Source organism: Aphelocoma coerulescens, chromosome 14, assembly GCF_041296385.1.
Source record: "Aphelocoma coerulescens isolate FSJ_1873_10779 chromosome 14, UR_Acoe_1.0, whole genome shotgun sequence".
In the NCBI taxonomy this organism is placed as follows: Eukaryota; Metazoa; Chordata; class Aves; order Passeriformes; family Corvidae; genus Aphelocoma; species Aphelocoma coerulescens.
The window spans coordinates 10,612,256-10,637,838 of NC_091028.1; the positions used below are offsets into that span (position 1 = coordinate 10,612,256).

The 25,583-nt window shown below is 52.4% G+C and overlaps 2 protein-coding genes across 4 annotated transcripts in view; one reads left to right on the forward strand and one right to left on the reverse strand.

Moving 5' to 3' along the window:
* The first annotated feature begins 1,637 nt into the window (after positions 1 to 1,637).
* PLD6 (phospholipase D family member 6) lies at positions 1,638 to 3,406 on the forward strand. Its single transcript, XM_069030312.1, has 2 exons — positions 1,638 to 2,049; positions 2,165 to 3,406. Exons 1-2 carry the CDS (start codon positions 1,638 to 1,640, stop codon positions 2,404 to 2,406), a joined length of 654 nt encoding a protein of 217 aa, XP_068886413.1. The 3' UTR covers positions 2,407 to 3,406.
* Positions 3,407 to 7,823: 4,417 nt separating this feature from the next.
* MPRIP (myosin phosphatase Rho interacting protein) overlaps positions 7,824 to 25,583 on the reverse strand; it is a 74,269-nt gene continuing 56,509 nt past the window's right edge. Inside the window, exons 16-24 of one of the 3 annotated variants that reach the window (XM_069029803.1) lie at positions 19,952 to 23,815; positions 16,916 to 17,063; positions 16,188 to 16,305; positions 15,091 to 15,250; positions 14,882 to 15,001; positions 14,313 to 14,399; positions 13,495 to 13,657; positions 13,079 to 13,164; positions 7,824 to 8,956 (exon numbers count right to left, since the gene is read on the reverse strand). In XM_069029803.1, coding sequence (XP_068885904.1) covers positions 8,885 to 8,956; positions 13,079 to 13,164; positions 13,495 to 13,657; positions 14,313 to 14,399; positions 14,882 to 15,001; positions 15,091 to 15,250; positions 16,188 to 16,305; positions 16,916 to 17,063; positions 19,952 to 23,815 — 4,818 coding nt within the window. In that variant the 3' untranslated portion in view covers positions 7,824 to 8,884. Of the gene's footprint in view, positions 8,957 to 11,935; positions 12,002 to 13,078; positions 13,165 to 13,494; positions 13,658 to 14,312; positions 14,400 to 14,881; positions 15,002 to 15,090; positions 15,251 to 16,187; positions 16,306 to 16,915; positions 17,064 to 19,951; positions 23,816 to 25,583 lie in introns of all 3 variants that reach the window. The other 2 variants (XM_069029802.1, XM_069029801.1) reach the window with 2 other exon arrangements.

Consider the following 25,583-nt stretch of genomic DNA (forward strand, 5'->3'; position numbering starts at 1 on the left):
ATTTAATATAGGTCTTTTCTGCTTATCTTTGTATTAGTTTCTTGTAGACTGACCTAGTACTCTTTATTTTAAAACTATTCTGGTCCAGTCCAGAGCTGCGTAACAGAGCAGGTGAGTTTGGCATCGTTTGGCATTGAGACCTTTTTGATTGCTGAACTGGTTTTGTCTTTTAAAAAATTCAGCTCTCCCAAGCAATCCAACATCAAAACCTACTCCAGTGGTTCGTTCCAAAACAACAAAAGGTTGGTTGGTCACAAGATCGAGCCCGAGGCTGCTGCTTCTCCCTTGCTCTTGGTGAGTCATGCACGATGTTGATCCCTCTCCATCCTGACCTGAATCAAGGCTGTCATGGACAACCAGACTCAGTTTTGAGCCAGGGCAAGGAAACCACTAACTTAACACTTACAAAATGCCCACAGGAAAGAAGGGGGAGAGCTGCCAAGTCAGTGAAGCTACACCCCAGCTGTGCTTGCCTGCCAAAACACATCTATATGTGGGATTACCAAATGATTGCCTGGGCAGGTTCCTGCAGCTCGCAGGTGAGGCCGCGGGTGCTCCCTTTGCCATCAACAAGAGCTGGAATGTGCACAACTTAATTAACAAAAGCATCATGTCTGCAGACATCTTTCACCACCCTCCTTCCCTCCAAATGATACGCCTTAGAGACAAACTGATTGATGCTGGATAAATCTTTATTCCAGTGTGATTTCTGCCTGGCTGAGCAGCGTGTACCTGGGAGCGAGGTGGGAGCGGTGAGTGCTGCAGCTGCTGGGTGATGGACCCAGTGCTGGGCGACTGCTGGCTGCAGTTACAGACAAAGCCTTTTTGTACTGCTTCTGCCACCCCTGTCTCCTCAGCCAGGCAGGGTCCAGCAGGTGATTGTCCCCCTCTATTCTGCCCTCATGAGACTCCACCTGCAGAGCTGCCTCCAGCTCTGGGGCCAACAACATCACAAGGATGTGGAGCTGCTGGAGCGAGTCCTGAGGAGGCCACAAAGATGCTCCAAGGGATGGAGCTCCTCTGCTCTGGAGAGAGGCTGGGAGAGCTGGGGGTGCTCACCTAGAGAAGAGAAGGCTCCAGGGAGACCTAAGAGCCCCTTCCAGGGCCTAAAAGGGGTCCAGGAGAGCTGGAGAGGGACTTGGGACAAGGGCCTGGAGTGACAGGACACGGAATGGCTTCCCACTGCCAGAGAGCAGGGATGAACGGGATATTGGGAAGGAATTCCACCCTGAGGGTGCTGAGGCCCTGGCACAGGTTGCCCAGAGAAGCTGTGGCTGCCCCTGGATCCCTGGCAGTGGCCAAGGCCAGGCCGGATGGGGCTTGGACCACCCTGGGATAGTGGGAGGTGTCCCTGCCCCTGGCAGGGGGTTGGAACAGTATGACCTTTGCGATCCCTTCGAACCCGAGCCATTCTCGGATTAAAGGATGCGTTGTGTGTCTGCAGCATCCACGGTCAGTGTGTGGTGAAGGATTCGGTGTCAGGGTTTCGGTACCTGGGAAGGGGTCGGCGTTCGGGGAAGGGAAGGCAGGGTCGGTGCCGGGATTTCGGAGCCCGGCCCAGCCCCTTGTGGCGGCCACTCCTCCCCACAGGCCGCTCCCGCCTGTGCCGCGGCTGCGCGGGCCGGGCCGGGCGGGCCATGGGGGCTGTGGGGGGTGCGCGGGGCGCGGCGCTGGCGGCGGCGGCGGCGGTGACCGCGGTGGCGCTGGCGGTGGCGGCCTGGCGGCGGGCCCGGCCCGTGCGGGAGGTGCTGTTCTTCCCTTCGCGGCCCTGCTGCATCGAGGCGCTGCTGGCCGAGGCGGCCGAGCCCGGGGCGCCCGCCCGGCCCTGCCCGTGCCCGCTGCCGAGCGGCGACACCGCCCTGAGCCGCCTCGTGCGCCGCCTCCTCTCCGCCCGCCGCTCGCTCGACCTCTGCCTCTTCTCCTTCTCCTGCCCGCAGCTCGCCCGCGCCGTGCAGCTGCTGCACCGCCGCGGGGTCCGCGTCCGCCTGGTCACGGACGCGCAGTACATGGGGCTGCACGGCTCCCAGATCGGCCGCCTGCGCCACGCGGGTGAGCGCGGTGCAGCCGGGCAGCGATCGCGGCACGGGGATGGAGCCCGGCACCCGGGGTGGCCGGGGCCCGCTGCGGGGCTCGGTGACCCCTGAGAAGGTGTCTGTCTCTGCAGGGATCCAGGTGCGCCACGACCAGCACAGCGGGTACATGCACCACAAGTTCGCCATCGTGGACCGGAGGATGCTCATCACAGGCTCCCTCAACTGGACCACGCAGGCCATCCAGAGCAACCGGGAGAATGTGCTGGTCGTGGAGGACGCCGAGTATGTCAAGGCTTTTCAGGATGAGTTTGAAAGGATTTGGGAAGAGTACAATCCCACCAATTACAGTTTTTTTCTCAAAGGCAATAAATGACTGAGCTGCCTCACAGGGCTAGTGGAGCATGGTAACACCCACAGATTTTATTACATATAGACATCATTGTTTTGTCCATCTAGGTGTAACTTTGGTAAACATCTCCAGAGAAGTGTTTTCTGCCCTAAAATGCCACAGATCCCTTGTTGTGGGTCATTCCTGTGCTAGAGGGAATGACACACTGGTTGTGAGGGTAACAGGCACAGAGCTGCATTCACAGGCATTAAAACTTTGGGCAGGCTCATTGCTGAGTCCTGGTGCAGACCAGGTGTGTTCACACAGTGCTGGGCACGTGTTTCAGTGGTAAAAGGAACGTTTTCCAGCGTGGGATATGGAATAGAATTGTAGCCAATTCCAAATGGAATTGTAGCCCAAGGGCTCCTCTACACCAGTAACTAAAACAGAGATAAAAGGGCTACAGCAGTGACGAGTTTCTATAGATTAAGTGCCTCAGTTACATTCCTTGTTGGCATTAATTGTTGAAAGTTTGTAAAAGGAAATTTGTGGGAAATAGCAAAAATTTTAAAGTTTTGATTGTGCGTATTTCCTTTGGTTAAAGGCTACCAGAGCTCCAGTGTAAAAGCATGAGCACAGATAGTAATGACAGCTTCTCTTCCAGCAAGGAAGTGTAGGGAAGTCTGGAAGGAAATGAGAGAAACGGGTCTTTGGGATGTTTGTCTGGAGAGCAGACATGGCTGGAGTTGGGTCACCCACTTCAGGAGAGGTCTGGAAACCGTGGTTCTTTCAGGTGCTGGGATGCCATGCCATGGTCTGTGCAGCACCAGGCTGGGGACAGCGAGGGGAGGGAGGTGGCATCTCCATCCCTGCAACTCAGGGTGGAACAAAGATGATGTAAACCTGAGTATTTCAAACTCTAAATAGTGTCTGTATAATAATTGTTTTTTACTAAATAGAAAGTGCCTTAATAGTTCTCCAATTGATATTCTGTTACCAGTTTTGTTACCAGTAGTGCTGCGATTGGCACTGTTAAATAAAGCATTTTCACAGAAAACATCACCATCCTCATCTGACTTCTGTATTCCAATTCCTATAGATCCTTACTGCGATATTTATGATACATGGACACCCCCAGATTTTAGATTTGTTCGGTTCTGAGAAAGGTTGCATGGGGGAAAGAAAATTATATTGCCTCTATGGAAGCACCTGGGGAAGGTCATTCTCCAGTAAATCCCATTCAGCAGCACTAGATTTAAACTACTTAAAATATATTATTGCTGTCAAAATGCTGCCTGTTGCATGTCCTTTGTGAAGTGAGACTAAAGGCAAACATCTCCCTTTTCAGGCTCTGACCTCTGCCCTGTTCTTCCTTCTTTTTAGAAGTAAACCTGTCACACACGGCATGCAAAGGGTGGTGCAAAAATAGTTTATTACCATATAGTTAATGTAAAGTTAGGTAATTATATTTACAAAGTAAAAATGATCAGCTACATCCAGGGGAGCCTAGCATGTCACACAAGGTTCGTAAGGAATAAATACAGTGAGAAAAAGTGACATTTCTATTACAGCGAGCAGTTGATCAGGAACGGTGGCTCTTAAAAAAGCACTGGAATAAACTGGGAGTGGAAGGGAGAAGGGAAGGAGACAGGAACTCACACACATGGAGAAACAGGAGCCTCCCACGCCCTTCCCCTTTGCAGGGGGAAAAAACTGATGTGTGAGAGACCCGAGGCTGCAGCACCCCAGCGCTGCCCGGGTCCTGCTGGCCCCGCTCCGATGCTGCTGGAGCTGAGGACTGGCTGCTGTCTCACATCATCACAGAAACGACTCTGGGAAATGACTCCTTCACCCTCAGTGCTCACAGTCCCCCATGGTTGTTCCCAGACACACGTGGCAGAGCACAGTGCCCAGATTTGACCCAGAACGAGTCCCCATCATTGGTCAGTCGGGTGAAGCTCTGCTCAGAGAGAGCCAAGGCCAAGCTGTTCTGAGGGCACTGGAGGAAGACTGACCATTAATAAAACCTGAACAGCCACATCAGACACCACCCACAGCCTCGACGAGCTTCCTTCCCTCCCCCTAAAGCAAACCTCCATCCTTCCAAATGATTCTTTAAACTCTCAAGTCATCCCAAACTCCAGGGGGGTGGTCACAGGCCAAGCCAGAGCGTTCCTGCTTTCTACTTACCACAGTCTCTAGTATTTTACATGCTTTGCTATCTCTAGGTGAGAACAGTGAGTGTTCTTGTCCTGCACACAGGGTGAAGAAAGCATGAAGAAAATAATGCTAATTGCACCCATTATTTATGAGTTCAGGGCCAGCTGGGTTAGTTCAATTGGTACCAACTTGTCAGGTTTCTCTAGTAAATCCCACACCCTGTTCCCTCAGCAGCCTCACACTGAGGTTGTTCCCAGCCTGGTGCTCCCTGTGCCTGCAGCAGTGCCTTGGAGCTCCTTGTTGTAGTTAACACTGCGTTTGAAGTTACACAGTGAGTTACAGCTCATGGCCACGCTGCTGTGGGAGGGGTGTCTGTGCCGTGGGGGCTGTGGCTCCCTTGGGCAGCCCAAGAGCATCCCAAATGTGCCTCCCAAATCTGGGGGCTCGCTGTGCTCACTACGACAGCCCCAGGTGGCTGTGCAAAGAGAGCTGTGGCTCAGCAGGGAGCTGTTGCTGCTCTCTCTAACAACAGGTCACAGTTTGCACATGCACAGCGTTGATGCCACTATCAAACACAAGATTATTGAGTCCTCTGACTGGAAAAAAATACCCCCAATTCATAGCAAAGTCGGTTACAGTGGTCAAACAGACTGTACGCAATCTTTGGACAGGTACCTTCAAAGCTAAAGGCATAGATCAGCAGAAAAGGTTTGAAAAGGTATTTGTAACAGTCCTCAAACCCCAAAAAAGCATCAGGGCAGGTGGGGTGGGTTGGACACATCACACTCATTGCTCCTCTCCCAACCCACACGTGGGGGGGGCCTCTGTGCTACAATGAGACTTAAAAATCAAGCCCACAACTCAGTCACAAAAGAGAACCCTCTGCAAACTGCTGAGGAATAAATATTTACACTGCGTGCTTGGAATACTATACAGGTTTTAAATTACTTTTGTTTTTTTAAAAAAAGGAATAAGAAAGCTTTTTTACCTAAAAAACCGGAAAAAATTACAGAGCAAAGGCAAACCACAGCGAGTGTGTGTGCTTGAGTGTCCACAACAAACTGAGTATACAAACCAGGACAAAAATGCAAAGGTCTTGTGGAAGTGCCATCAAATAGAGTTGGTACCAAAGTGACATATTTTGCAGTGTGAGCACTTTTTCTGCAGCCCAGTTCTCTGGTACCAAAAAAAAAAAAAGGGAATTTTCTGGTTTGCAAGTCAGCATCAATTCTAAGCAATTGTATTTTTGAAGCAAATGAACACAATTTGCTTTTTTTTTTAATATGTGGGCAAAGAAAAGGTGACATTTAAAGAAGGATTCAGTCTGGCTCAGGGGAGATGGTGCAAATGGGAGGAAAATTTTACTCAGGAAAAATAAGATTACTTGGAGCCGACGAGAAGACACCTGTGCCTTTGCAGCACTTGAGTTTTCCTAAACCTCCCTTTTTGGTGCTATCAATAGTGTGGAGTGATGCAGAAGGGAGCAGCTTGCCCACACACTTTCTAATTTAAATAGCCACTGATTAATCCCAAAAGGTGGATGAAGCCTGGAGCAGGAAGAAGCAGGAGGATAACTAAGGACCACTGCTATGAGTAAAAGGACTTTTCCCTTTATTCTCAAGCACTGTGCTCTGCAGGAATATTTCAGTTTGGGGCTGTTTATTGGTGTTGCAGATTCTTTCTCTTTACTATGAAGGCAGGTAAAGTGCTGCCTTCTTGCCTTGGAGAGATGCTCAGAGTCACCACAGTGAGCCCAGATCCCTCGGCAGTGGTTCAAGAACATTTGGCTGCATAAGGCACCTTCCCTCCTCCTCTTCCTCTTGGTGACCCCCAGAACCCAGAGCTCCCACCCTAAAGACACCCCAAACATCCTTCCCACACACTGCCACAGAGGATGCAGCTGATCCCAACAATGTCAAGGCCACTGCTCAGCCCTGTCTGTACAGAAGACCAAGATCCTCCATTCATTTTTCCAGAGGAGCCCAACTTCCCCATGGAAAATGTCTGCTCCTACAAGCTAGAGCATATGAACAGGATTTGCTGGGGAATCTAAGAAAGGTCAAGGTCCACATGGCAAGAAGGAGACCAGAACGTTCTGCTTGGTTGGCTAAAAAGAACAAAGTGCCATCACAAGTCTAAAGAGAAGAGGAGGAGGAGGGTGTTCTAGAGGCAGTGACATCTTGCAAGGGAAGTGCAATGACAATAAGGCCCACGGGCCATCTGAAATCCATGCTGCCTCCCATGGCCTCTGCCAGGGGATCAGAGCTCACCACAGATCTGGAGCAGCCAGGGATGAACTGGTCGGAGAAGTGATCCAGGCGGGTCATGGCAGGAAGGTTCCCAGGTTCTCCAGTGCCTAGATTATGGAAGTGCTGTGGTGAGCTTGGATACAGTGACTGGCTGCACACCCACACATCTGAGGGCATGTGCTGCTGACGAGGGAAAGGCTTTGTATCCAACAGGCTGAGCCTCTTTCCTACCCTGCTCCCATCTCCAGGACTTCCATGCACACCAAGGCACGCAGAGCTTTCCAGCAGGAACAGGTGCTCTGCCCCCTGCAAGGTGCTGGCATCCTGGCTGGGGACAAGCGGGGCTCCTCTGGGCAGGACCGGCTGCCAAGTGCTGCCATGAGTGCCCCAGGAGGTGCCAAGCCGGACACTTGGCCACGGCAAGGCCACACAAGCTGGACGAGCTGATTCACACTGTGGTTCAATGACACCGTGTCCTGCTGAGGGTCTGGTGGCTGGAACAGAGATGCTGCTCCCAGGAGGATGAAGGTTACTCTGCCAGCTGCCATAGTCCAGCCTGGTATGACTGGGGGTGGCTTCACCAGCCCCACGGGGCTCTGAGAGCTGTGGCTGTGGCACCCACCTGACCCAAAACCAGCAGGGAAGTACTGGGGGCTGCTGGCCTCAACCTCAGCTGAGTGCCCGAAGGAAGAGGAAGCTCTGCTCCACGTGAAGGCCACGGTATCTTCCACATCCCAGCCTGAAGCCATGTGGTCACTCAGCACCTAACCAGACTGGGAAGCCAATGTGCCGGAGTCTCCTTCAGCCCTGGTGACTGAAGAGGCAGGACTTGGGATCTTTCCAAGTGGCATCTTGAGATTTAGCCTGGGATGAAGCCCACACCTGCAAAGCAGCACAGGCTTCTGCTAAGAAGCCTCTGCTCAGCTGGCTATTACCATCTAAGTGCTACCAGCTCCTCATCCTTCGTTTGTATCCATTTATCAGCCTCATGGTGCTAAACTGTATGTTTTAAATACAAAAGCTATTAGGACTGAGAAGGTCTGAAGCACATACTGGTTTTGAGATTTTTATTTCAGGAAAAGATTAAAGAATTAAAATAGGAGCTGCCCTGCTGACAAGAAGAGTTGAATTCAAGAAGCTGGTAAAAAAGGAGCATTATATGCATTGAGCACTGTGCATTTTCAGTCAATATTGGCTCTACTTTCTACTCTACTTTCCTTTGACTAGGAAAAGGGAGTTTCACATGCGCACAGACCCTGGGATACACGGGATTCAGTGAGAGGAAGGGAGTAACAGCAAAAAAAAAAGAGTGCTGGGCTTGATCTAACAGAGGCAAGAAAGTGATCTTACAGCTCGGCCCCTGGAACACCAACTCCGACCACCAGCAAGACGGGAGCGAGGACGCGCCGACAGGGCCGAGTCGATGGTGCACTTCAGTAGCTGCAGCTCCCCATCCATAACCACCTGGGCAGCCACCGAAGCCCAGTGAGCTTCAGTGGCACCTACATTCAGGATACGGCACAGTCATGGGGCAGGAGAATCACTTCTTGCATCCTTCTCCAGCGAGATGTCAGTGTTGTACCTCCAGGCTGCGGACGCTGGCACGGACTCACGCTCCCCAGCAGCTTCCCCTGGGCTTTCCCCCCTTGTAGGTGCAAGTAATGCAGTCGAGATCAATGGTTAGATCAGGCTCCTGGTGTGCTCTGAGCACGGGGTCTCTAGACAGCAGTAAGAGCTCGGTCTGGCTGACACCACCCAGGCCCTGCTCGCTCTTCCCGACAGAGCTATAGCTTATTAACAGGCTACTGAGCCTTAATACTGACACTTAGTGTAATGGTTTACAGTAAAGAAAGGATTCTCCTACAAAGCGCCAAAGGGGGGGGGGGGAAACCCCACTCCAATCCCTTCCTCTCCCTCTCAGTCTCTGGAGCATCTCACAAGCAGGGAAAGGAGCCAGGGAGGCGAGGGGGGGGCACCGCCACCGCGGCGCTGGGTCCCGTTGGGGCATCAGGACGAACAACAGCGAGGACATCGTAAGGAACGAGAGACAAACGGTGCTGGTGCTGTGCTGCCTCAAGCTGGGAGGTGCGCGTGGTCAAGCGGAGCGGGGAGAACTAGTCTTTCTTCAAGTCCCTGGATTCAAAAAGCTTCAGGCGTTCTTGCACAGTCAGGCCTTCCTTCAGACTCTGGGAGAGACAAAAGACAGAGAGCGTTGGGGCACGGGCGGGCGCCTGGCGTGCGGAGAGGCAGCGATGCTCAGGCAAAGGAGACGTGGCAGCGAGGAATGGGCTCCTTGGCGGAGGATTAGTGGGACATGCTGAGAGAGAACACACGGTTATGGAGGGTGGTTACTGCCTTGAGACAGGGTGAGATTGCAATGAACCAGGCGACGAACCAGAAGCAAATGAGAGGCACATCATGCTGCAAGCGGGATTAGCTGACTTGGGAATGACCCCCAGAGCTCACAGGACACTGCTGGATGGGGCAATTCCAGCGGAGGGAGCCCTGGGCAGGCCAGCTCGGATCTGCTATGCTGAAGCCCCAGGATGCTGAGCAGGACCTGCAGGCTGGTCCCCCCCTGCCTCCTGCACAGCTGTGGCACCCATGGGGACAGTCCTGGCTCCACTCCATGCAGGATTTGTTCAAGAAACCCTGGAAAGTGGTGTGTGCTGCCAGCAACCATCCCACCCCTTCTCTCACCCCACACTGGGACTCTCCCAAACCAAAGCTGCTTCGACTGCCCACGGTTAGACAGAGGACTCCTAAATGCTGTTCAGGTCTGGCAGGCCCTGACGGCTGATCCATTTCAGATGCAGCATCCAGATTTCAAGGCACAACTCTCAGCTGGCCAGCAGCCCCCTGGCATTTGGAATTGTGAAATCCAGTACCTACACATGGGGACTCAGCAGCACAGCACTGAGAGGGGCAGAAACCCAGAAACAAATTGCCTGACTCCTGCAGGACAGATTTAAACTGAAACCAGTCTGAGGGGATGCACTAGCCTAATGCCAGCCTCCCTCGTTCCTGCAGCCCCAAACCTGTGGCATGAGAGACTGAGGAGAGCAAAGCATTGGGTGGTGAGTTGTCCCTGTGGATGAGGAGGCACAGCCACCTCCCAACCCTAAAACAGCCCCCATAGCCAGGGCTATGCCCCTCTGTGCCCCACTGCCTGTCCCCACCCCACAGCTCTGCCTGCCAGCCCAGTCCTTGGAACTTGCAAGGAATTTATGCTGCAGCTGGAACATTATTTGCTTTACAAGTAACAACAAATGCTTTACAAATAAGACTTGGCACCTTCAAAGGCATAGACTGGAGGGATGGAAATCAGCTCCTGTGAGGAAAGTCTGAGGGAACTGGGATTCAGCCTGGAGAAGAGAAGGCTCAAGGAGACCTTAGAACACCTCCCAGTGCCTAAAGGGGCTCCAAAAGAGATGGAGAGGGACTTTGGACAAGGCATGGAGTGACAGGACAAGGGGGAATGGCTTCATACTGACAGAGAGCAGGGTTAGATGGGATATTGGGAAGAAATTCTTCCCTGTGAGGGTGGTGAGGCCCTGGCACAGGTTGCCCAGAGAAGCTGTGGCTGCCCCTTCCCTGGAAGTGTCCAAGGCCAGGCTGGACGGGGCTTGGAGCAACCTGGTCCAGTGGAAGGTGTCCCTGCTCATGGCAGGGGGTTGGAAACAAGATGATTTTTAAGGTCCCTTCCAACCCAACCCATTCTGTGATTCCATGATCCTACTATCAGGCAGCCACCTCCCCTTTTCCTTTCCCTTCCCGGGCCATGGTGCCAGAGGACTGTTCTATCACAGCAGCAGGTTGGACTTTTGGGCTGAGTTTTCCTTCCCATGTGTTTATCAAGGCAGGACTCCATGATAAACTTGCCCCAAGGCTGTGCAGATTCCCATGGTTACTGTACTTCTGGAAATGTTTTTCCTCCCACAGGCCCACAAACACAGAAGGGCTTTGCCAGGCAGCACGGAAATGAAAGCACTAAATTGGATTGAATTTCCAAACGCCGTGTGAGGCTCTCCTTCCAACGGGCAGCAGAGTCACCTGGGATGCAAGTCTCTGAGCACACACTTCCTAAAGGAAGTTTACTTTGGGCCTCTTTAAATGGGAGCAGCTCGTGCATTCCAGTTCTTGCATCTGATTTCTCAGTGGATGGAAGGAGACACCAGGAATCATCAGACTGTTCTGCCTGATGGCACAAATTCCAGCAAAGTCAGCCCCAGGGCAGTCCCACAACCCATTTCAATTGCTGATGAGGAGAGCCTGATGAAGTGAGACTAATGTAGGATGATATCTGTGATAAAGGGATCTTCCTACAGACTTCCTGGGGCTCTCCAGCCCTTGTGCTGGGAGCTCCCTTCTCCTAACCTGCCTCTGCAGGTGCTCCCACCTCAGTCTTTGCCATGGGCCAGGAAATTCACTATTGCTCCAGTTAATGGAGATACCTGGCTCATTAGGGTCAGCCTCATTTCTCATCATCTCCCTCCTTTTACTGGATGAGTTTGGAAGCCTTGGAGGCTCAGGGATGGAGAGCAGGAGGAGAAGGTTACTGGGCAAGGAAGACTCTTGCTCAGGCATGGATCAACCTGAAGAAGCAGCACTTGTGGATAAAGGAAATTAGGGCAGTCCAGGACATCCCCTCTGCAGCTGAGGTGGCTGAGACCATTTTCCATGCTCCAGGCTGTCATGGGAAGTATATTTAAAGGCATCTCTGACTATTCCTGCACCTGGCTAACAGCAAAACAGGTGTTTTCCTACGAGACCTGAACGGTGCTGGAGTTTAGTCTGAGGCATGCAGAGTCATTCAGGCATGCACACTCAGTGTCCCACGCTCCCAACACAGCAAACAGGAAAACGTGCCCCACCACGTCCAAATCTTCTCCGTCACGATGAGCTGTGTTGGTGAGGGTGGGAAGAGCAGGAAAAAGCCATATTCCCCAGGGAAGAGGCAGAGAGACTGCATTTCACACAGATCTTGGGTGCACCGACTTCTCCCCTTCCCTTCCCCCAGGAAAAGAATTAGCAGTGAATAAACCCGTCAGTCAGTCATTAAGAGGAGGAGGGCTCTGGTTTGGCAGGGAGGTGTGAGCAGTGCATGCAGAGGTTGGGCCGCTCCGGAGGCGGCTGCGGCGCTGGGCGGGTGCCGGTGTGTTTACCTATGTGGCAGGGAACCTGGACTCGGGTTCATTTCAGTTATCCCATGAGACCTGCTCAATAACGGACTGTTGAAGGAAAAAGCAAAATAAAACAAAAAAACAAAAACAAAAGAAGAAGCTCATAAATCCCAAATGAACTGGCGCTGGCGCTGTCCCAGCCCCCCGACCCACAGTGATGCACTGGCACAGCCCCTGCTTCCTCTCCTCTCCTCTCCTTCCTCACCAAGCAACACACATGGGGACCACACAGCAAGTGATCTGAGTTGAAGTGGTGAAGGGAAACTCAACACTGGAGTGGCCCAGCAGGTCTGGGCTGCCCCAAAATGTGCAGAAGTCTCTCTGTGCTCACTGGGTGCAGCGCAGACACCCCGAGCTGAGGAGCTGCTGCTCGCAGAGCTCCCAGTGTTTCCCTACATGAGCAGCGAGCTCGAAGCATTCTGCCTGCTCTGCAAGGGCCCAACCACTTCAAACATCAGCATGAGACACCAGGTGAGAGGCAAAGCAGGTTTACTCATGCTGAGCTTCCTCCCAACTGCCCTGTGTTTAATGCTGACTCCTGATCAGCATTACTTGCCCTTCCTTATCCCTGTGGTCACACGTGATGTAACTGGCTGCCAAGGAGAGCTTGGCACAGCATCACTGGGCTTTGGGATCAACAGCAAGCACAGAAGGACCACAGAAGCACAGGGCCATCTGCACCATGTTAACACACATGCAAAGTGTGTGTTAAATATGCCCAGGACTCAGGCATTGCTGATACACATGAAGACAAAAATCTTGCAGTGATGAACATTAAAACTAGAATGATGTACACATTTCCACCTAAATTTCAGCTGAAAAGAGGGAGCAGATACTGGGATAGTCCTCCTGTGAAAGACCAAAGAACAGGGTAAACTTCAGCCTTTTTTCCAACCAGGGAGCAGCTTTATGCCTCCATCTGAGCAGGGTCAGAGTGAGGGAGTGGGCCCTGCCTGGCTGCACAGTCTGTCCTTTTGCAGTAAAAAACCATCCAGGCTAGCACTAGTGGCTGGGAAATTCTTAGTTTTCTTCCCCTGCCCACTTCTTCCCACTTGGGATCCCCACTGAAGAGAAATGCTGGGCATTCCTCATTCCCATCCCATTGGGCAGGACATCTGAGCTCACCTTTGACCTGATATTCCTTAGTTGCCGGCTAACACTGGATCTGTCTTTCTTCAAGAAATCAGGGTTGCTTTTTGATTTCATAATATCTGGGAAGAAGCAAAAGAAGTGGGATTAGCCTGGTGCCCACTGCCCTCCTGCAAGGACAGGGCTGGGGCTCTGCCCTCCCAGCCCAGGAAAGTGCCCCGATGAGCCCGACTCTTAGTGCTGCCCTAAGGGCAGAGAGGGCTTTTGGGCATCCCTGCATCACAAGGTTTTCCTGATGCAAAATGCCAGGCGGCTTTTGAAGCCCATCAGCTTTGGGTTGGAAGGCCAAGTCCTACACTCAGACCCATTACTGCACAAGGGTTTGTACTCCAGGATTCCCGTGTTAGCTCAGGACACCCAGGACTGCTTAGAGCTGCTGGAGGAGGACTGACCATATCCCGATACAGTGGTGTTCACAGGGGATTTCTCTCCCTGAGCTTCTGTGGCTGCTTTCAGCTGCTCTTTCAACCTGCTGATATCACAGTCTGCCTTGGCCTTCACGATGCTCAGCTCCGTGTAGATGTCTTTGTACTTGTCGCTGGCGTATTTCTTATCCTGGCAAGGGAACAAGAACAACCCGATGGAGCCAGACAGACAGCTGGAGCCGAGGGGTTTGTGGATGCACTGAAGAGGAGCTTGGCAAATGCCGGCGGAAGAAGAGCCGGCAGCAGGAGAAAGGCTTGGCCAGGGCAACACACACCCTCGGAGCTGCTTCCAACAGCGATACGGGACTGCAGGAACGGAGACAGGCAGAGAGCTGAGAGCCAAGGGCGAGCACACAGTGCTGCCCGTGCGTGCAGCCCCTCAGCTACAGGGCTGTTTGTGGCTTTTTGTTTTAGCCAAGACACAGAATTCAAGCAGAATTCCCAGAAATGGCCTTGGCTTGTCCAGAGCAAACCAGTTCCACTGCTGCGAGGCTGGGCAGATCTCTAACACTGATTGTTTGTGCCATTTAAATCTGATCTGATGTGACAGAAAATGGGGAAATCACGCTGAAAGGAATGTTTTCCCACACTGTGTCCTTTGTGGGGCAAGTCTTAAATTGATACATGGAGTGTTTTACTGATGACACCAAAATGGGTATTGAATTACATTCAGGGGAAAAATTAAATATGGTTTCAAATCTGGGTGTAAATGGGCTGAAATCTAAGCACAGACATTCAGGAGCAGAGCATAGTAAGAGGATTTGCAGAACCACCCCTGGCATTACCCTTAGTGCTGTCTGCAGCTCGTCTTTGAGGGAGCTGATCTCCTGCTTCAGGTACTGGATTTCGGATTCCTTGACCCGCAGCAGGACCTGTGGGAACAAAAACCAGCATCTTTGCACCTGAGCAGACGCAGTGTGACACCTGCTGTACCCAGTGACAATCAAGCCAAGGGCTAGAGACTCAGCCCCATGCCAGCACCACAAAGTCTCTGGTCCACCCGTCTTCTGCTTCTCACAGGAAAACTCCTCCTGAATCTCTTGGGAACTTGCCCAAGCTTGCAGTGCTGATGCACTCCCTGCACACCCCAGTTTCTGTCCCCACTGCTCTGCATGGATTGGATCCTGGGGACAAGCATGGACTGCAGAAGGAAGAGCTGAGTGTCTGGCTCAACATGGTGAGAAGGGAAGATTAGGACCCCAGAATCTCCTGGCCTCACGCAGCCCACGATGACAGCGCTGACCAGCCATGAGAGCTGACTGGGGGACAGATGGCTGTGACACCTCCCAGCTGTGACACACTCCTGGGGTACACAGCACTTGTGCCCACCCAGGTGCCCCTCTGCAGAACTCACCTCCAGCTCGTAGGCGTCCTTGCCCTGCGTGAGAGGCGACCCAGCAGCCTCTCCCCCGCCCTCCCCGGTCAGCAGGGTCCGCAATTGCGTGATCTCCGCAGCCAGGCGGTTATTCAGCTCCTGGGAAGAGGGGGAGAGCCGTTGTGGGAAGGGGGAGCATGGCCACGGCTCAGCACAGAGCCCACCATCACCTGGGCAGGGACCCTCACCTGGTTGTGGGCGTTGAGCTCCTGGTTCTCCCGCTGGCACTGGCGGAGGGCCTGCCTCTCAGCCTCCAGCGCCTGCGCCAGGTGGGCATTCTCCAAACACTTCTGGGAATACTGCTCCGAAAGCACCTCCAGCTCCCGCTGCACCGACTGCAGCTCCTCCCTGCAGAACACACACCGGGGTAGTGCCCTCTCCACGCCCCGCCCTCCCTCCCCATGCCCATCCTTCCTTCAGCATCCCAGGAAAACCCAACACAGAGCTAAGCACTGAGGATGAGGACTGCATTCCTTTTGGGGAAAAACTCAAGCCCAGAGCAAGTCAACTCTTCCCTCTCCTGGCAGAGCCAATGCTTGGGCACCAAAGGGGACAGGAGGCCATTCTCTCAGAGGTTAAGTAGCAGAACTTTCTCAGGTTTCCAAAAACTGAGCTGAGATCTATCAAAATCTACCTATGAGAAATTCTTCCCTGTGAGGGTGGTGAGGCTTTGGCACAGGTTGCCCAGGGAAGCTGTGGCTGCTCCATCCCTGGAAGTGTCCAAGGCCATGTTGGACAGGACTTGGGGCAACCTGGGATAGTGGAAGGTGTCGCTGCCCATGGCAGGGGACTGGAATGAGGTGAGCTTTAAGGTCCCTTCCAACCACACCATTCCAAGATTCTAAGTTTGCTCTGGGCACTCAGGACCAGGTGTATTTGCACACCTCCCCATCTTATATAGATGTATCAAGGTTGATAAAGCTGACAGGCAGCTCTGCTCAGTTCCCACAGGAGGACATGGAAAAAGCTCAGTGCTTCCTCCTTGCCTTTTGAACGACACCGTTGCTGCAGCTGTGTGAAAGGCAGCACTGGCTGCCCATCTGCTACTTCTGAGGGACCAAAAAGCAGCTATTTTGGGTAATGTGGGAACATTGACCTGGAGCCTGAAAGATTATGGGCAACCAGGAGGCTCTGATGGATGCAGCTGGGTCAGGACCAAGGGAAAAGGCCCCTGCAACAACAGGTTTGCCCTGAACTCAATGCCAAAATCAAATGGGAGAGAGGGGTCTCCCACACATGATCTCCCTGCAAGATGGCAGAAGACAGAGAGTGGTAATGGTCTTACAGGTACTGCCTTCGGAGGGCCTCGATGTCGGCGTTGACGCTGCTGATCTGGGAGCGTTGGGACTTCTCCAGCTCCCGCTCCAGCTCCTCCCTGTGCGCGTTCTTCATGGCTTCGATGGCTGTGAGGGGCAGCACAGTGTTAGCACCCAGCACGCTCCACCCATGGGTGGTTCTTTTGAGTTTCTGTTCATTTCTTAAAGGAACAAAACTGAAGTCATCCCTGCAAACCTCACACTGCTTCACAGCCCCTTCAGTCTGTGCCCCAGCTGCAAAGGGGCTTCTGCAAATCCTGCTTTTTAACAGAGTCCAAATGATTGTCCACTTCAAACATTGTTTCCTGGACTCTGAGACTCCTAAGGCAGAGCCCCTGAAGTCCAGTGTTTTAACATTTCCTGGAGCACTGAAGAATGAATTCAGTGTGGAATTGACAATAATTTAACCACAGGAATGACTAATGCCTTTCTGACTTGGAATGGAAAACAAATCAGACTATGTGACAGCCAAAGATAGGGGTACCAAGCCTGGGGAAAGACCAGGAGATGGGCACCAAACCTGGAGGACCAGGAGATGGTCCTCCATTCAAAACATCTTTCCCAAAAGCCTTTTCCCATTCCCTGTGCATCCTGCCCAACCCTCATCCCATCCCTGCTCTGCTCCTCAATGAAGCCAACACCACCCCCACGTCCCCATCACCACAGAGCTGCCCCACCACGGGGGACCCTCTGGTACCTGAGATGGTGGCAGCCGTTTCCTCTGCCAGCAGGCGATCCTTCTCCTCCCGCAGCTTCTCCAGCTCCCGCTGGTGCTGCCGCTGCAGGTCCTCGATCTTCTTCTGGTGTGTCTCCTCCATGGCTGCAAAGCCCCTCTCACATGTTGCCTGCAAAGGGAGGAGGGGAAAGGGTTGGCCCAGGAGCACAGGGCCGGTGCCACGGCAGTGGGGAGCCCACCAGGAGCCACACGCCAGCGGGCAGCTCAGCTCCCCAGGTCCAGCATGGATCTTCTGCTTCCCCAGCCATGGAGCAGGAGGGACCTTGCAAAGGTCAGGGCTTGTCCTGCAGTCACTTGACCCCTGACAGCTCCAGGGAAAGGGACACACAGGAGCAGACCTGGTTTAGGGGCAGACCTGGTTTAGGGGCAGACCTGGTTGGGCACCCCTCCTGCTCTTTTCAATGCCTGTTTTTTTCAGCCTCTGGGTGGAAGGAAGATGACGTGACAGCAAGAGGACCTTAATTCCCAACTGAGTATTGCTACAAATGCTGCAGGGACGATTACTTGCTAACTGAATTACTAGGAAAGAACTCCGGCCAGGACACAGGAGCAGCAATTTGGGGAGTCAGGATTCATCAGGGGTGAGGTCCTGAATTCCTGCCTGGTCCTTCTGCCCCTGGCACAGCCCCCACTCCTGCCTTTGCAGCAGACAAATGCAAACGCCTGTTCCCAGCTCAGCTGCCAGCCCAAGCACATTGGGATCCCGGATGGACACACGCCTGCGGGACACAGACAGGACCAGCAAAGCCACAGGCAGGCCCAAGCCACAAGGGAAGAAGGGGCACACACTGGGGACAAGGTGCTGAGCCCCGTCAGGCAGCTTGGGACAAACCTGATGCCAAGCACTGCACGGGGCTTCTCCTCTTAACGACACAGGCTGGCTTTATTCCCTGATTTCAGTGGAGCTCCCCTTGATTAACACCAGTGTTTTCTGTGGAAAGTGAGAACTGTCCCCTAGGGACCCCTGGGACCCCATGGAAAATTTTAGGGGGACAAATTCACTCCACCAGTGGCAAAAGTGCTCAGGACAGTCCAACACCACTGACCCTCACTAACATACACCCCTCAGCATCACTTTGTTGGCTAATGCTCTGTTACCTACACCTAAATCCTCATTCCCAATTTTCAGCTTTGGTGCTTTTTTTCCCTCCCATTTAATTTTTAATCCCAAGGCATTCTTCACTTTCCCAGCCTTGTTTGTTTGTTTGTTTTTTAAACTCCTAACTCAGTGCCAGTACCTGCCTGGACTTGGCTGTGGTACAAAGCAGCCCTGCAGGATTCTTCATTACACCCAGAATCATAGAATATGCTGAGTTGGAAGGGATCTGCAAGGATCATCAAGTCCCACTCCTGAAACACCTCTAATTTTGGAAGAAAAAGGTGCACACTCCTCCATGGGAGGCTGTAGATCCTCTATTTAATGTATTGTAAATGCACTGCCACAAATCCACATGTACAAACCCGTATCTCACAGAATCCCAGAATGGTTTGTGTTGGAAGGGACCTTAATGCCCATCCTGTTCCACCCCCCTGCCATGGGCAGGGACACCTTCCACTTTCCCTGGTTGCTCCAAGCCTTGAACCTGGCCTCGGACACTTCCAGGGATCCAGGGGCAGCCACAGCTTCTCTGGGTACCGTGTGCCAGGGCCTCCTCACCCTCACAGGGAAGAATTCCTTCCTACTATTAAATCACAATCTACCCTCCTTCATCTTAACGCCATTCCCCCTTGTCCTGTCTGTCACTCCATGCCTTTGTCAAAAGTCCCTTCCAGCTCTCTTGGGAGTCCCTCTAAGCACTGGAAAGAGCTCCAGGGTCTTCTTGGAGCCTTCTCTTCTCCAGGTTGTTACTCTCATGCTACTGATGTTACATTCTCCATCAAGTTCTTAAGGGAAGAATGGAGCACATTTAAGCCTCTAATTTGGGCAGGTTTCCAATCGCCTGGTTGGCTTTCTGACCACCACTGCTTAATTCCAATGGGATTCAGCAAAACTACTGCTCTCCCCAGGCTAAAACCAGCTTTCAGCTGGAGTTGAGCCACACTTCACCCCCAGCTCAAATGTGTGCTGGATCTTGTGGCTGGAAGCAAGCTCTCCCACATTTTTCTGATTCTTAAGAGCAACTGGTCTGTGAAAGCCTCACCAACACAGTCTCTGCATCGCTGCCCTTCTGGCTTCCTTTTCAACCTGGCAGCCTCCCTAGGTGTTGCCAGAGTCCTCTACCACCCTAAACTCACTTCTAGACTGGGAATGCTCTCCTAGGAAAAGCAAACCACCAACCCTCTTTTTTTTTTTAGATGCTGGATGATATCAAACCAGTGTCACAGCCAGTTTGACTGGTAGGGCAATTTGATCGGTGGCATTTCATTGCCAGTGGGTTTCTCTGCACCTCACCTGGGTGTTCCACAACTGTGCACTCTTTTTTGTATACAGAATTACTGTGTCCAACACCAGCGTGGTCCTCGCAGCCTCCTGCAGAGGAGCTCTGCTTTGCTACGGAATTTGGCATCTGTTTGCAGCTACTTTCCCTAGGAACGTACATTTTGAGAGCATCAAGTTTCCACTTCATCCTGTATTTTTGAAGACAGCAGAGACAGACTGGAGATTTGATCAGACTGGGAAAGGCAGAGTTGAGGAATGCTTTTAAAGGGAAGTCACAAACAAATTGTACGTGTTGGGTACAAGGAGGAACACTGAGGTCTTCATGTTGAAGGAGAGAGTGATGTTATCGAGCTACTTTGAAACTCTTTCCCTCTCCACACAAAGACCACCTTCAGAAATCCACCCTCCCAAGCCCTCAGCAATGCATTTAGAATACCCCAGCATGGAGAAAAAGGAACACCATGCTTTACAGAGGCCTGGCTAATACTTTGGGACTTGTTTTGGCACGCTGGCTCTTCTAGAGGATGTCCCTTGGTTCGGCAAGCGAACTCCGGGACTACACACGCCCTCCCACACACTCAGCAGCAGAAAGCAGGAAGTGTTAAACATATCAAGACCTTTAGGTTTTCAAAGTCTTTCTGGTATTTTTCCCTCAAAGTGGAAGCGTTCCCCTCCAGATGTTTGTTCTCCAGCTCATCCCTCATGACGTTCATCTGAGCCTCCAGCTCCTGGATGCGTTCCCTCAGGCCGTGCATGGAGTCCGGGTCACTGCCGGGGTCCTGCCCGGTGCCACCCACCTCGCCGGCCGCCCAGGTGTCCCCAGTGCCCGGGGCCACCGCAGGGGACACCTCTGGGTGCTGCCTCTGGTACTCATCGAGGGTTTCTTGCAGGCGCTGCAGGTTCTGGCTGTAGTGCTCCTGCAGCGCCTGCAGCTCCTCGCTGTGGATGACCTGCAGCTCCTTGATCTTGGCCTGGAACTTTTCCTCCAGCGTTTGCATCTGCTCCAGGTGATACCGTTCCATGTTCTGCTTGTCGCGGACAATGGCATCCAGCTGGCTGAGCCCCTCTGTCCTCTCAGCCTTCAGGGCGTCCTCTGTCCTGTTGAGCTGCTCGATCACATTTCGGATCTCCTCCTCGTACCGCCCCTGCAGCTCACTCAAGCTCTTGCTGTGTTTATGCCCTTCCTCCTCCAAGAGCCTCCGCTGATTGTCCAGCTGGGACACTTTTGCCTTGAGGTCGGCATTCTCCCTCTCCAGCACGGCGATCACCTCGCTGTACTCGCCCTGCTGCTTCCTGAGCAGCTCCTCGTACTCGTCCCGCAGGAGAGACACCGTCTTCACGCGCTCCTGGCACAGCGCATCCATGCTCTGCAAGGATTCCTTGTAGGACTTCATCTCCCTCTCGTGCTCCAGCTGGACTTTGCAAGCGGCATAACAAACCTGAGCCTGAACAATGGCATCGTGGACTAACAAAGACGAATACCGCTCCAGGTCTCCCATGCACGAATGGTAGGAAAGACTCTGGGATATCTTCAGGAGCTTCTGACAGTCTCTCATGGCCTCCTCGGGAGGCAGAGAGAGTAAGGCAACAGATATCTCCTTCAGAACACTGGATTTGTCCTTTAGTTGCTGGGCAAGATCTTCCTGAATGGAAACAAGAGCTTCACTACTATGGTCTGGTGCGCTGCCAGTCTCCTCCACCTTGGCTAATTCCTGGCATGGCGCCATTTGGAGATGGCTCCCATCCCAGGAGATCTGGGTTCTTTCTGAAGCATCTTTCTGTATTTCAAGTGCTTCAGAAATCTGGTGCATAACGCTGTCAAACTCAGGAGTCCTGTACGCTTTGATGATCTCCTCCAACATGCATTTGTGCTGCTGGAGAGCTGTTTTGGTATTATGGAGCTCTTCTTCAATTGTTTTTAACCTCTGATGAAAAGATTCTCTCATTTTCTCTGCAACAAACCCAAGTTCTGCCTTGATCAATGTAGCATCTGCTACAGCACTGAGAAAACATGGGGAAAAGCCCAAACTTGTGTCTGTTTTACCCTCAGCTTCTCCTTCTCTAGTGTTCAAGTGTGCTCTCAGCTCCTCCACCTGGCTCCAGAACTCCCCTTCCAGCAGCAGCTTTTTAGATAGGACGCTGGCCAAATCATTGGCTGTGTGAGAAACACTTGTTGGCTCCAACAAAACAACGTCGGCCGTTCCCTGGATCTCTCTCAGAAGCTGGGCTATCTCAGAGCTTGCATTTTTCAAAGACTCTGCTATTTGGTTGATGAGAGAGGCCTCAAATGCCACCTTCTCAGAAAGCCACCTCAGCTGGCTGGCATCAAACACATCCGCTCGCTGCTCCTTCGAGATGTACTCCTCTTCTCCCAAATCCCCTCCTTCTGGAGCGGGGCTTTCCGTGGTGAGGCTTTCACTCTGCTGATACTCCGATGGGACTGGTGCCCCACTCAAGGCTTGGATTGCGTTTGATAAGGTTGTTTCCATGCTGGACAGAGTAACAAGGAACAAATCACCCTCTTTTTCCTTGTCTGATTTGGGCAAGGATCTTAGCTGCTCCCTGCACTTCTCCAAGCAAGCCAGCGCTTGATCATTTTTCATCTGGAAACCACCCAGCTCGCTGACGTGACTTTCTACGAGCTTGAACTTTTCCTGCCTCTCGCTCTCCAGCTGCGAGATCAAAGCATTGACTTGGGACAGGCTGGTCTGAAGCTGTTCCCGCAGCTGGGACTCCGTGCTGGCCCACTGATGATGAAGGGCGATGAGCGTCTCCTGGTTATGGCCGTGCTGGCTTTCAAGCTTCATCGTCACATCTTTGAGCTTTTCCTCTGTGATATACAGTTTGGTTTCCAGGGAATGGATGATGGAGAGGTAAGTCTCAGAATCGCTCGTCCCCGATGAGGGGTAACCCAGAGCTGGCTCTGAGGACATGCTTTCTTCAGACAGAGATCTGTCCTGGCTTGTGTCTGAAGAGGTACTGCTTGTCCAGTTTTTCTCTGATCCGTCTGGATGGATGTATTTTTGACACTGGATGCTTGAGAAACGGATCCTTTGCCTCTTGGCCCCCATGATTCCTACATCAGGCTTTGCTAAGGCTTTCTGAACTAACTCTTGGTCCTGGAGCTCTACAACTTTAGATGGGGAGCCAAATTCCTCCACTTGCTTCCGGGTGGTCTCAAGAACCTCATCCTCCTCCTCCTTCAGTGCATAAGTCAGAGCTGGGAGGACATCCTGAGTTTGCAGAGCCTGCCCCAGTTGGGATGGTTGACTTTCGTCAGCCTCAAGACTGGGGCCAAGGTCTTCTGCCTCCTCAGCACATGGACCTGTGCCCACACTAGCTAATTTCTTTAAAGCCTCCTCCTTGGCCTTTAGCTTTACTTTAGTCTCCTCTAAACTGCTATCTAAAGCAACCATTTTAACCAAAGCCTCACTGAGATCTTGATCTTTCTTCTCCACAATTCTCAAGTGCATTTCCTTAACGTGTCTCAGCTCTTCTTCTTTCTCTTTCAGCACCTCCTGCACCCCCCGGAACTGATCCGACACCTCCTCAAACGACTGCTCCAGATTGTGGTAGTTAGTCTCTTCCATTTTCAACTTTGCTTGTAGCTTTGCAACTTCGTTATCCGACTCGGCCACCTGATTCATGAGCTCATGGAACCGGCACTTGATCTGATCCCTCTCTCTTTCGAGCTCCTTAATGTGCTCAGCGAGCTTCTGGATGCTGGCCTCCTTCATGGCCAGCTGCTCCTCCAGCTGGTGGACGAGCTCGCTGCCTTCAAACTTGGCACTCAGCTTCTCCTTCTGCAGAATCTCCATTTGCTGCTCGCTGTTCTGCAGCTGGTTTTCGTACTCATTGGCCTTGTCCTCCACCTCCTTCAGGCTCCGTATCAAAACCTGCTTTTCCCTCTCACAGCTCTCCAGCAAAGCCTCGTAGTTCTTCTGCAGCTTCTCCTCCATGAGGACCCGTGCCTGCTCGCTGGCATTCAGCTGCCCGCTGAGGTCCGCGATCCTGTCCTGGAGCCGCTGCACTTCCTTCTGGTGGTCCCGCTGCAGAGCCTGCTGCATCTCCAGGTCCCGCAGCTCCTGGGTCTTCTCCAGCAGCAGAGCCTCCGCGCTCTTCAGCTTCTGCTCGCTGGCCTTCAGCTGGGAGCTGAGCGCGGCCTCGCCGTGCTGCCACTCCTCTAGCTGCTCTTTGGCTTTCTCCTTCTCACTCCTCAGGTCGCTCTTGAGCTTGGCCAGGGTCTGCTCCTTGATGGCGAGCTCGGCTGCCGCGTTACTGAGCCTCGCCTGCAGGCTCTGAATCTCGGCCTCATGGTGCCGGATCACGTCCTTGGCCTCGGCGTAGCTGCGCTTCAGCGACTGAATCTGCTGATTGATCACCTCTTGACGCTGGCATTGGGCTTCCAGCTCGCTTTGGAGGTCTTGGTTGACTTTGTGGAGCCTCTGCCAGGCACCTGATGGCGAGGCGGCCACCTCGGTCTTAAAAAAATTGATTAAATACTAGATTAGTAACACTCTTGGCTCTCCCTTCTGAGTGTCACACCTCTGGCCAGGCAGGCCATGGAAAAGCTCCTCGCAGCGACTTGGCTGCTACCCACTGCTCCAATTGGGATGATTTGTTCTTGGCACAATTTGGTTTGTTTAACCAACTTTTTTTTTTTTAAAATGAGCGACAACTGCTTTCCAGTAACAGAAAACACTGACCACGACATCGAAACAGCTGTACAGTAACAGGCTAAATGGAAAAAAAAAATAAACCCAAACTCAAACAGAACCAAAAAAAACAATGAAAAAGAAACACCAGCAGTAAAACGGAGACAGACAGACAAGATAAAAATGCGAAGGGTGAGGAGGAGGAGGAGATGGAACAAGGTGGAGGAGGAAGGAACTGTTGTTTTTTTTAGCGAGTTTGTTTGTTTGGTTGTGAAACAAAAAATGCACAGTTCAGGTAACACAGTCCTACCGACCAAAAGCAACAACAGAAAGCAAAGTGACAGCAAATGACATCATATCCCACCCAAATGCAGGGCGACGGGCCAGCCGTGGTGGCGATGTCATTTCTGTGCCTGCCAAACAGGACTGAGTGGCTGCTCATCGCATTAGAGAGACACTGTTATGCTAAAGCTTAGGGCTAGGGAGGATCTAATTTCTCTACCTGCAAAATAAAATAAACCAACCAAAGAAAAAATAAAAAGCCCGACAAGTGGAGGGAGGGAAAAGGTGTGATGAGAATGTAAAAATGAAGGAAACCAACCTTTTTGAGATTCAAACCAAAGCAATGGAGCATGCAAAGAGAAAACTCACAGAAAGCGTCATGCAAAAGGCGACAGAAATTATGTATCTTCAAAAAAAAAAAGAAACACAGACAGGAAGAGGCGAGAGAAGCACAGTGTTAAGCCTAGGAATTTGGCCTGCCTTGCTGTACTCTGGTTGCTGATTAAGGAAAGCCCACAGATGTGACACTCAGTTATGTTAAGTTAAATTTCATGCTTTACACCAAAAACATGCAAGAACATCCGCCCGGGACAGGTTAGTATGTGCCCCCTCCCACCCACAGTGGCTGGAGCTGGGGGATGTCTCCAGCCCATTTACCAGGAGCAGGAGCTCCTGGATTTTTTTCCCAGTAGGGATCAAGGTTAGGGTACCCCATCCCGAGGAAGCTCAGAGCAAGAGAGGGGTTACACGAGGCCAGAGAGGCTTCGGTGCATGGCACATGCATCGGAGGGGTGGCTCAGCGCTGCCTCATGGAACAGGCAGTGCCTGGGTGTCCGTGCAGGGCTGGTCAGGCTGCCAAGGAGGGGTTGGTGCCTCCCAGGCAGCTCAGGAGGGATGGGCTTGGCGGCAGTCAGGCTTCTCCATCAGCTCTTCCCATAGACAATGCAAGAACCTCCCCAAAATTAGGCATGATGGAGGTGGGGGGGCACATGGAATTCAGAGGATTTGTCGAAAAAAATGCTGTGATGTTTGTCTGCAGTCTGGGGCTGCAGAATTTCCCCAGCGGTTCCACTCCCTCCACCCCAGCAGGGTTTGGTGGGGTTACTCCCTTCTACAATAGGACTTTAATCCCTCTGGCTCTCAGGAAACACAAGGGAAATCCCCAGAACAATCAGACTGGAGCAGGCAAAAGCCTCCAACCTCTCCAAAAACTCTCTCCAACTTCCAGGTCCAAGTTTGGGTCACTGCTCACTGCAGCTCAGCCTCTCTGCAGGCGTCCCCTCCTGCCACCCCTCCACACATTGAGGCACTG

Coding starts and splice junctions, on each gene's coding strand:
- PLD6 (XM_069030312.1), top strand. CDS start 1,638: ATGGGGGCTGTGGGGGGTGCGCGGGGCGCGGCGCTGGCGGCGGCGGCG. Junction 2,050..2,164: donor CGGCCGCCTGCGCCACGCGG/GTGAGCGCGGTG, acceptor CTGTCTCTGCAG/GGATCCAGGTGCGCCACGAC.